Here is an 11,574-nt window from a genome sequence, read left to right on the forward strand (position 1 = left end):
TTGTTGCGGAAGCGTAAAAGTAATGGAATCCACCATTATAACAATGATAAAATACGTAAATAAACTGATAAAATACGTAATAAACTGATAAAGTAAAGAACAAAACGATAAACTTGATTAATAATAAACGATAAATTGATTAACAATAAACTTGATTCATAATATTCTCTGATCTGCATAACAAGGACAGACCTGACTTCCTTTTATAGGAACTTAGAAACTTCTAGATAGATTCAAATTAGGAATCCTAAATATCAAAGATACTCAAATATAGAAACTTCTAAACCTAGACTTAGTAGGAAATACTAAAACATGGAAACTCCTAAACTCTAACCCTAATGGATTCGGCCATGAGGCCCTCTAACTAGTTCGGCCGTGAGGCCCATCTTGATGGTCTCCATCATACTCCCCGACCGAGAACGAACTTGCCCTCAAGTGAGACTCAACAATGCAATCCTTAATTCCCACTTCGAGCGAACGGTGCAAAGAATCTTGCAAAAATAAATGTAGGAAAGAAACTTCCAACAAATTGCAACATCTCCCGTCATCTTTTAATTTGATGAAGAAGACCACAAACACCACATAATATTTTATTGAAAAATCAACCTTGAATTTCTTCACTTGAACGATCTTCCCACGTTCATCTTCGTGTTGCTTATAAACCAAACTCGAATATGGCTTAATCAAATCTAAACTAGAATGAACTGACCTTTTCAAGCTAAAAGAGGATAATTCACTTTGTTCTTCTTGTTCCTCCGTCATTGAGAAAATTTTATTTTTTTTGTCAAGAACTTCTTCAATACCATTGAACACAGTGACCGAAGTAACATTCGAGAACTGTCTACTGGATTCAATCTTTGTCTCCACATAAGAAAAATATTCATCTAAAGGAAGAAAAACATACCTAAAGATGCTTTTCAATGTAGTCCAATCATCGACGAATTTTTTTCCTTGATCAATGAGTCTCCATTGCATCTTGTTGAATTTTTCATAGACTCTTTTAGACAAGTGTTGTTCGATGACAAAAACCTTATCTTCGTCATGGACTTCTTGGTTTATAAACCAATCTTCCATCTGTTGAATCCAAAAATCTATATGATATTGATAATCAAACATAGGAATTTTGGAATCGAAATTAATTTTGTTTTGATCTTTTCGATCAACATAGAGTTGTTGTGCATCTCTTAAAGGATCCCAACCTAAACGCGGAAGATTATTCCAACATTCAAGATGAGAAGTCTTTGAAAAAAAATTATTTGTTCCCAGATTCTTAAAGCTCTGAATACCAGCTGATGTAGATTGTTGCGGAAGCGTAAAAGTAATGGAATCCACCATTATAACAATGATAAAATACGTAAATAAACTGATAAAATACGTAATAAACTGATAAAGTAAAGAACAAAACGATAAACTTGATTAATAATAAACGATAAACTTGATTAACAATAAACTTGATTCATAATATTCTCTGATCTGCATAACAAGGACAGACCTGACTTCCTTTTATAGGAACTTAGAAACTTCTAGATAGACTCAAATTAGGAATCCTAAATATCAAAGATACTCAAATATAGAAACTTCTAAACCTAGACTTAGTAGGAAATACTAAAACATGGAAACTCCTAAACTCTAACCCTAATGGATTCGGCCATGAGGCCCTCTAACTAGTTCGGCCGTGAGGCCCATCTTGATGGTCTCCATCACGTTCATATGTACTATCCCTCATATTCTACTTTTGTAAGGACCTTAGTTTTGATTTAATGGATCACTCACTCATTCAAAAAAAGAAAAATATATATTTTAGATGGTATAACCATCATTTAAGAAGTTAGCCAGAGAGATCGTAGTCGATTTCTCAAAAAAAGAAAGAAGTTAGCCAGAGAAGTGTAGGAAAAAATGTAAACATCAAACTGTGAGTCCAATGCTATTGGTAGAAGATTAGTCAAGTTGAAAGTGTTAATGGTCCTGAGTACTTAGGTTTGAGAAAAATTCTAGGATGGCAATGTTTCTCCCCCATGATCTTCCTTATAGATGTCGTCCGGTCGTCCCTATGTCAGAAGCAAGGAGCAGTCTGGTCCTAAATCAAACGAATGTTTGAGGCCTTGTGAATACCTCCACCTAGTGATACTTTTAGCCCTTCGATGTATTTAACAAAATGTCACAAATACAAAGAAAATTCCATCGTATTCTTCACCTTCATGCTTCCACATCACTAGAAGCAACCTTATTACAAGGTTGAACCTGCGTCCTGCGAGCAGACTTGTAATAATCGCCACAATTACTCATAAGAAGAAGAACAACAATTACTCAAGAGAAAAACATATATCCAAGTTAATTTTGACTAGCAATTGGTCAAGTCCATGATAAATTTTACAAGAAAAGAGATATCCACTTTTAATAACAGTATAACTAAAAGCTTCTTATGCATCCAAGTGTTCAATACCTCTAATTACAATAAAACTAAAATTAAATTCTTACATTTCCAAAAAAAAAAAAGAAAAAAAATTAAATTTAAACTCTTACCACAATTAAATTTCACAAATTTAAAATTTGGTGGGTCTAAACCTTGGTCAGAGTGCTTATATCAGGATAAATTGGTCCAAGGGAGTCGTAATGTAAAGGTCTTGAAACACTAGTTCTCATATCGTATTCTTGCAATGTAGATTCCAAATTTCCATCCTTGTACTTGATTTGGACATGTAAAACCAATCTTTCGCCATCGAAGAACATGGGCCAAATATTAGTTAGACTATTAGTATTCGTTTTTATCACTTCTTTTCTCTTAAGTTTCCATTTATTGTTTTCATAATCATAGAGTACCCAAACTACTATTTCATGTTTTGGAGTAATCACTACAAGATTAATTTCATCTTCTACAAGTCCAAGCCAAGTAAAAATGTCGAAGAAACTGTATGGAGCACTTCTCACCACTTCAGATACGCTTTTAGGTATTTCAATCAATCTACTCTCTTCTTTATCCAAATTGAAAGCAACAATATCTCCGTTCCCATTTAACCAATGTATAATCCCTCGAAAGCAAACAGGGCTAGATACTTTACCTGCCAAGTAATAGGTAGATCCATTACTATAGAGTATCCTCGAACTCTTCTCAGAATCTCTCCATCGTCCTTCCTTCCGATCGAAAATCTTGAATTTAATCATCTTATATGCTACGACCAAGCAAACTACATTGTATTGGTTATAGTAATATGGAGAGGAGGAAGTTGGCCCAAAGACCAATCCATAACAACACTTTAGTTGTTTGTAAGGAAGACAAGGAATCAGTCGTTGTTTCATGGTTAAAGGGTTGAAAATGTTAATACGGGTTTCAAGCTGAACTAAAAGAAGTCCGTGACAACTACCTATAATGTGTAAACTACTCCCAAACTGTTTAAGTGAGCTTAGATAAAGGGTTAATTTAGGGAAGAGATGGGGAAAAAAACAATCCGAAGATAGCCGGATGATACTTTTAAAGAAACGAGAGTTTGAGAAATAACTAGAAGCATCTCGATTAGTTTGAAGACTAGTATGTGTATTCACAAAGGAAGGATCAGATATCAAGGAATACCATCTTTTGTTTATTACTTTTAATAAGGCTACGGTTTTTGCAGGCAATCGTATTAGAATTTCACTGAGGAGATTGTCGTCAAGGTCGTCCATGACCGTGGTTGGTATACAAGACGTATCTGCACACAAAAAAAGATAGAAAAAGCGAGAAACTCAGAAACCATATAACCAAATATAATAGCATTAGGGAACAAGAAATTCCTGGCAGACTTGGCATAAATAAGATGTGGCTTCCCATGATTAGAGCTTCCAATAATTCGTATCAACTTTTGCTCCAATCACCGAAAGCCACATGAAAATTTTGTCTACAGTATGCTCAAAATCAACAATTTTAGGCGCTAGAAAGATTGAAGATGGCAATTGATTTGTGATTTTCAAGTCAGTGTATACAAACGGAAAGAAAGATGAAGGTTTTAAGAAACCTATAAAACAACAGGATTAATCATCATTATTCAGAAACTAAAAAGAAACCTAATCGGAAATCATAATCAAACTACATAGAGAGAGAGAGAGAGAGAGAGAGAGAGAGAGATGATGATGATTTACCTAATTTGGTTTTTACAATCCTGCTGCTTTGGGAATCAGTAATCTTGCGTTTTAAGGTCATTGTTCCGTCCATGACTAGTGCCGGTGTTTGCTTCTCCGATAAGCAAATCAACCAGTCTTATTTATAAGAGTTCCCGTCCAAATTCCTCTCCCTCTCGGATTGGTCACAAAATATATCAACTTCTATTTTTCGTGAATCTCAATACCTTAAAATTCTTTAATAAGAAATAAGAGATGAAAAAATGATCCTCTGCGGGGCCATTATCCCGGCCGGGTACTTGGACTGGCAAGTTCTAGTTAGAGAACCGGCCAAGTACTCCGGCCGAAATTCGGTCGAGATATTGGCCGAGCGTAGCATCAACGCTGGAAGTGATTATTGTGCTGATACGTAATGTTTTGAAAAACTTAAAGAGTAGATAAGAGATAAAACATGCCATACATAAATTTTATTTTTAAGTTTTTGGATAACACAAAAATATTAATGTGATAGTAGTAAAACAGATGCTAGAGTGCCCAGCTCGGTGGCCACTAAAATGTCCAGTTGATGTGAATTCACTAAAAGACGAGGTTTTTTCAAAATATGACTACGCTGGGGACCGCTTTTATTTCTAAATGAGGAAATTTGGACATTTTAGTGGGCATTCTAGCTGGGCACTCTATCATTTCTCAAACAGAAAAACTACTATTAGTTTCTAGCACATTCAACTTGCCTTCCATCCTGAGAACTATTCCTAGGTTCCTTTTGTCATCTTAAACTACATGAAAGAAGTTCTACTCATTCAACTTCGAGGAAGTTCTGCTCATTCAACTTCTCATTGTTGAGAAGTGAGCGAAAGTTGAAGTTCTCTTTTGTCATCTTAAATTACAAGAAAGAATTGCAAAGTTTTAAAATCGTTATCGTTTTTGGAAAAAAGTCGTTTTCCAACATTATTCAATAAAATCGCCCCTAATTGAATAGCGTGATTCCAAGATCCTAGTTCTTCGAAGTTAAGCGGACTAGAGCCCTGCCCTCAACTCCGTCGTCCTAGGTGAGTGAACTACTTCACTGATCTTATGACTCTTGGTTGATAGATGATATTAATGAATGCCTAATCTATCCTTTTGCCTCGAGTATCCAGAACTCTTTTGCCGATCTCGTTGAGAAAAACCATTTAGACGCGTAGACCCTGCCATGAGGCTAGCCGCATTGTCTCAAGATGGAGGAAGCACTCTGCGAAGGCCCCCCCACCTTCTTTGATTGAGGGCTCAAAGGGTGTCTTAGTCTGGGTATGCATTTTTCTCAAAATTACTTTTAGGGACTTTTACGTTTTGTCTAGTATGCGTTATAGTGAACTATTTAGCCTAACTAACATCCAAGACATAAAACGTAAATAAGTAAATAAAAGCGCGCGAGAAAATAAATCAAGCACATATGAATCCTAGTATGACCTTTAGTCCTAAAAGATCTAATCTTCTTAGGATTTATTCTTGTTTCGCCTAGATCGCCATCTTTGAACCTCCATTGATTTCTCCCACTCGAATCAGGATCCCATCCTTGAGTTACTTCAACGGGCTCATAGACCATAAACTCTAATTACAAGACTCAAACGATACGCGAATCGTGTAAACTTGAAATTAAAATTATTACAACTTGCACCCATCCGTGCTTAAAACAGCAAGAATGAAAGAAATAACTTTGTATGATCATACTAGGTGTCGCATTCACATCACATGCATTCATATAATATTCAAGGCTAATAATTATATATGCTTGATAATCTGGGAGATACTTTTGTCGATATTTCTATGTCAAATTACGGACCTTAAGTATATATTCGAAGAATTCGACTAATTGTGCGTTCCGATTTTATGATTTCTAAAATCAAGTTAAAAAAAACTCAGCTTGGGCTTTTGAAGAGCTCGGTCAATTTAAAAAAAAAAAAAAATTAATTCGAGTCTTAATGATTTCCAAAATAAGTTTTAAGAAAAATCCGTTTCGGGCCTTCGGGTGGTCCGAGACAATTTCGATAAAATTTAGGTAGGACCGGAAGAAAAGTTAGACTTTCGTCAGAAAAACTCCCACTCGGGTCAAGACCCGTAAAATTTCGGTCCACGGATCTAAGTCGAAGTCCGGATGGCCCTGGACAACCATAGGTCAAGGCCCAAGAAATAAAAGTTTTTATTTGAGAATAAAAGTTTCGGTTTATTGTTGTGGGCGCACGATACAATGTCACTTTTTCTCACTGCCGTGGAGGAATCAACGTGGCTGCCCATCTTTTAATCTAGAAATTGACTTCGTCAAACATTGATCCCTAATCTTCATCTTCTCTCTCTCTCGTCCTCTCTCCCTCTCTTCCTCTCTCTCTCTCACCATCTCTTTCACTCTCATTGACTAACTCTTTGTCGTTCACACCCTAGATCTTTCTCTCATTCATTGTAGATCACTCTCATTGTAGACATATCTCTCTGTAGATTAATTTTTTTTGTCGCAGTTTTTATCTCTGTTTCTTGCAGCCTCTATCTTGTTCTTTCTCTCTTGTAGTATGTATAGATCTCTCTGTGGAGATCACAGAGTTCGTGGCCACGAAACGTTTTATAGCCACGAAAGGTTTTGCAGCCACGGAATGGTCAGGGTCACAAAACGTTTTGTGTCCACGAAATATTTCTTGGCCACAAAATACTCGAAGGGTGTCGCCCAAAACCCTCCTCGAGGTCTGGTTCTGGCGAAGGGAACACTTCCCTTCGCCGGAACAATGTCTGTATTCCTTCGCCGGAACAGTGTCTGTATTCCCTTCGCCGGAACAGTGTCTTTATGTGAGAGAGGGGAAAAAAACAATGAGAAATCGATCAAGAAACAATGAAAGATTGAGAGAGAAACAGTGAGAGATCGAGAGACATAGATAGGGAGATCAATAGAGAGAGATAGGGAGAGAGAGGGAGAGACCGAGAAAGAGAGGGTAACAGTAAGTGAGAGAGGAGAAGAAAGGAGAGAGAAGAGGAGGAAATGGTGGACAAAATGGTGGTAGTGAAAAGTTGTGGTGGCGATGGTGATGGAGAGGATGAAGATTAGGGGGCAATGTTTGATCAAGTTAATTTTTGGGTTAAAAAATAATATTCCTCGAGAATGTACAGAAAAACATAGATTCCCTAGAGAATTTTTCCTCGAAGATTATTCTTTATGCCCCAAAGCCGCGGCCAAGATAAAACATGGGATTGAGTTTTTTTTTTTTTTTGAGAATCCGACTACCACTTACGTTAGTCGTTACAAGGCATTGATGGAGACCGACAAAAAAGAGATCTAAAGCCCGAGAAATTACTACATTATTTATAGCTTAAATTACATAGGATAAATCTTGACGGAAACTGCTACTACCGAGACTCCATCCCACGACCTCATGGGTTTAAGAGGAGTGTCCAAGTTACAGTGGACGTGGGATTGAATTGTTGGATAACACAAATATATTAGCAATTCAATGGAGTGGCAGATAAGCTGGCTAAATGGGCTCGAGCGAAAAATAGATCGAAAGTTTGGAAACACGTTCCCTATTTTCTTTGTAAAATGTATTGTAATAGTACTCTCATTTCCTATTAATATAATTTATCCTTTCAACAAAAAAAAAAAAAAAAACACTTACAACTTTATGTGATAGTAGTATACGAGGAATGGACGCGGGATTGAATTGTTGGATAACACAAATATATTAGCATTTTTGTTTATTAAACACTTACAACTTTATGTGATAGTAGTATATGAGGAAAACTACGATTAATCTTTACCCTTCTTAAACTTCAGACACATGCTTTGAGGCGTATGCCTCGATGCACTGTCTCGCCTTCTTAGAACTAACTTCCAGGAGGCATAAGGTCTAATTATAAAACATAGCTGGTAACAAGTTATAGAACTGTGTGGACCATTGTTCATGGGTGCCAACCGTACCGCTTTAAAAAGTTTTAATAAACTTCACAATGAAAATAGTTAAAACCCTTACTGGCAACAACACCCTTTATCCCTAACAGGTATGGAATTGTTTTAGGAACATGTTAATACTTTTTTTCTCGTTAATAGTCAGTTCCCCCAGATATGCCCAACTCGTTATTTTGAACTGTCAAATAGTCCGTCACGAATGAAAATTTAGAAGTAACCTATACGTAATTTACAAGCAACATAACTTGACAATGATGATCTAAAAGAATTTGATGCAGTAATACTAGTACCGGCGTTAGTTCCCTTGTTACGAGTTCTAGTCCTTGGACTCTAGAACACACAGTAACAACTCTATTGATCTCTACATACTGATGTAAGGATTTATGGAGACAATACGAACAACAAAAAGTACAAAAGTTAATTGATCAAGCTTCAGTTACCTTGGCTGCTGCTGGAACCCTCAGGGAGAGTGCTTATCTTAGGATAACACCCAAATCGACCTTAAGAACATAAAGGTCCTGAAACACCAGTTCGGATATTGTGTTCTTGCCTATTATGTGTAAAATCTCTATTATTGGAAGTGGTCAAGACATATAAAAGCAATCTCTCACCAACGAATGACAAGGGGTAAATATCAACTATACGACTAATCTTTGTTTCTATCACATCCTTTCTCTTAAGTTTCCACTTGTTCTCATAATCATTGAGTACCACGTCAAACCTTTGAAATTTTATCAAGAAAGAAATGCTTAAGTTCTAAGAATCTAAGAAGTGGTGAATTTTGTGACGGGTCTTCGTCCCTTTAGAAAAAGAGATACGGCGAGAGAGACAAAGAAAGAGAAAGATCTACTAGAGTGCATAAATTAGGAAAAGACTCTAAGCAAATGTATGTACATAAACGTTCAGAAACAAAAATACGGACTACAAAAGAAATTTTATAATTGAGAATTTCATTGTTTGCATATGCAACTTATAAAACATCTAAAGTGCAATAAAACATAAAATAACTATCCAAACAAGTACTCCAAGTTTCCCAAATTTCATACTAATTTTCTAATCAAGCTTGGTTGTTGCCACCAACCTCAGTTAGAGTGTTCATATGAGGAATACACCTCTCAGGAACATTAGAACATAATAGTTCTGCTCCGGTTTGAATATCGTGTTCTACCCAATAATGTTTCGTCCTCCAATTCTTGCAAGCGATTGTGACATCTAAAACTAATTTCTCACCATCGAAGAACATGGGTCGAATATAAGCTGTACGATGAATCTTCATTTTTATCTCATCATTTCTCTTAATTTTCCACTTATTTTTTTCATAGTCATGGAGTACCCAAATGATTATTTCATGTTCTGGGGTAACCACTACAAGATTAACTTCATCTTTTACAACACCTAGCCAACTCCTAGTGACCATTTTAGATACACTCTTGGGTATTTCAAAAATTCTGCTCTCTTCTTTATCCATATTAAATGCAATAATATTTCCGCTGTTAATTAACCAATGTATAATCCCTTGAAAACAAACAGGATTACGTACTATTACTATATGTGCTAACTCATGGTTAGAGTCATTATCATACATTATCCTCGCAATCTTCTTGGAATCTCTCCAACACCCTTTTTTGGGATTGAAAATCTTGAATCTAATCATTGTCTTTGCTATAACCATGCAAACTACATTGTAGTGGTTATAGTAACACAGAGATGATGAAGTTGGCCCAAAGACTAACCCATAGTAACATCTTAGTCTTTTGTGAGGAGATGGAATAAGTTGTTTTGTCTTGGTTAAAGGGTTAAAAATGCAAATATTGTTTTGGTACAACACAACCAAAAGAAGGCCATGAAAACTAGCTATGCCTCTGACATACCCACACTTATACTCATCAAACTCTTTAGGCAAGCCAAGAGAAACGACAGTTTTCATAAGGATATTAGGTGAAGATGGATCAAAATATAGCCGAATGATATTTGCAGGAGTAGAAGACCTCACCGAGTAACTACAAGCATTTAGATTGGTTTGAAGACTAGTATGTTTGTTTACAAAGAAAGGGTCAGAGACCAAATAATACCATCTTTTGTTGACAACTTTGAATCTCACTAGGGTTTTAGCAGACAGTCGTATTAGAATTTCACAGAGGAGATTATCGTCAAGGTTGTCTACGACGGTCGTTGGCAGAGAGAAGGTATCTGCACAGAAATAAGAGAGAGAAACAAAGTAAAATGGTTTGTTCATAAACTACAAATAATAGTCAGCAAGAGGTATTTAAAATTACTTGATTCTAGAACAAATAAAACATACTCCATTAAACCCTAGACCAACTAAAAGTTAATCAAACTTGTACCCTGAATTGACTAATCACCCACATTCATCTATCCCCAAAAGAGAATGATGAGTACTACCTGTTTTTCTTTTTACTGTCCTGATGCCTTGGGAACTAATAATCTTGCGTTTCACTGTCATTCTGCCGTCAGATTACTGTTTCCGGAGAAGATGACTGGTAAAAGGGAGAGAATAGGGAAATACTAAAGGCGCAAACACCTGCCTGCTTTATTTATAAAGGTCTCCGTTTATTCTATCCTTCTCTTTTTTTTTTAATTCAAACTTTGTTTTTGAGGAAAAACTAGGTTATGTTTTTTTTTTTTTTTTTTTTTTTTTTTTTTTTTTTTTTTCTGAAATTCGACTACGATGTATGATAGTCATCGACCTAAAGGCTAACTAACTACATTATTTATGCCCTAATAATCCCAAATTCAATAAGCCAGAATTTCCACCTCTTCTGGGGATCGAACGCAAGACCTCCAAAAACCTTTGGAATATATGTCAATACTTTAAACCGCTTGCGTATACGCTTTGGTTGTTTACTAGTTTATGACCTCACGACTTTAAACCCCTTTATTTGAAAGGGATGATTAAATCCTAGAGAAAATGACTTTGGGTAAACTGTTATAAATATTAGATTTATGGTGGATGACCACCACCAATTGTAACTCCCACCACCATAGGTTTTCCACCATTACTTTGAATTCAAGCTCCATTATTTTGTGCCTATTGGATGTGTAACTCATCTAGCTAAATGCCTATATAAAGAGGTTACTTGCTAATGAAGAAGATGGACCAAACTAATGTATCTAAGTATCAATTTACCAATGTAGAGAATTCTCTACAAACATATGAATACAAATCAAGTTCTTCTTGTCTCTATCTCTTGCTCTATATTTCTATTATATTTCTTCTTCCCTCTTTTATTTTTCACAACACGTTATCAGCACGAATTGCTTTATGATCAAAGGGAAGGAGAAATTTTCCACTTATTGATCAAGATACAAACAAATGAAACATGGGTAAGTTTGGTCAATTGTAATTGGTAAATTAAAAGGTATATAAGCTCTCTTTGTTAAATTTCCAAACTTCTTATTCTTATTTGTCTCTGACCATTGATTTTGTGATTGTTGAGGCATAGTGAATCATATCAAAAGAATATTAAAATTAAGTAGATGATAATGATGAAAAAGTTGGTATCGGAAAGTTATATGAATAGCAATGCAATTTATTC

General features: G+C 35.8%; 2 protein-coding genes across 2 annotated transcripts; both read right to left on the minus strand.

Annotated features, from left to right (window-relative positions):
• Nucleotides 1–2,335: 2,335 nt before the first annotated feature.
• LOC147550828 (F-box protein At1g20360-like) lies at nucleotides 2,336–4,314 on the minus strand. The gene is made up of 2 exons (XM_086670737.1): nucleotides 4,114–4,314; nucleotides 2,336–3,686 (listed from the first exon to the last, which is right to left on the minus strand). Exons 1-2 carry the CDS (start codon nucleotides 4,184–4,186, stop codon nucleotides 2,560–2,562), a joined length of 1,200 nt encoding a protein of 399 aa, XP_086526863.1. The 5' UTR covers nucleotides 4,187–4,314; the 3' UTR covers nucleotides 2,336–2,559.
• A 4,566-nt stretch (nucleotides 4,315–8,880) lies between these two features.
• LOC147550829 (F-box protein At1g20360-like) lies at nucleotides 8,881–10,586 on the minus strand. Its single transcript, XM_086665185.1, has 2 exons — nucleotides 10,421–10,586; nucleotides 8,881–10,207 (listed from the first exon to the last, which is right to left on the minus strand). Exons 1-2 carry the CDS (start codon nucleotides 10,479–10,481, stop codon nucleotides 9,075–9,077), a joined length of 1,194 nt encoding a protein of 397 aa, XP_086521311.1. The 5' UTR covers nucleotides 10,482–10,586; the 3' UTR covers nucleotides 8,881–9,074.
• Between the last annotated feature and the right edge of the window lie 988 nt (nucleotides 10,587–11,574).

This window comes from Eschscholzia californica, unplaced genomic scaffold (genome assembly GCF_041429995.1).
Source record: "Eschscholzia californica isolate CP2 unplaced genomic scaffold, dmEscCali1.0.p SCAF_3, whole genome shotgun sequence".
Lineage (NCBI taxonomy): Eukaryota > Viridiplantae > Streptophyta > Magnoliopsida > Ranunculales > Papaveraceae > Eschscholzia > Eschscholzia californica.

What these genes read in the sequence shown, in the direction of transcription:
- LOC147550828 (XM_086670737.1), bottom strand. Translation starts at nt 4,186, where the DNA reads ATGGACGGAACAATGACCTTAAAACGCAAGATTACTGATTCCCAAAGC. An exon ending in GATTGTAAAAACCAAATTAG is followed by an intron (nt 3,687 to 4,113) that starts GTAAATCATCAT and finishes TTTTGTGTGCAG; the next exon opens with ATACGTCTTGTATACCAACC.
- LOC147550829 (XM_086665185.1), bottom strand. Translation starts at nt 10,481, where the DNA reads ATGACAGTGAAACGCAAGATTATTAGTTCCCAAGGCATCAGGACAGTA. An exon ending in GACAGTAAAAAGAAAAACAG is followed by an intron (nt 10,208 to 10,420) that starts GTAGTACTCATC and finishes ATTTCTGTGCAG; the next exon opens with ATACCTTCTCTCTGCCAACG.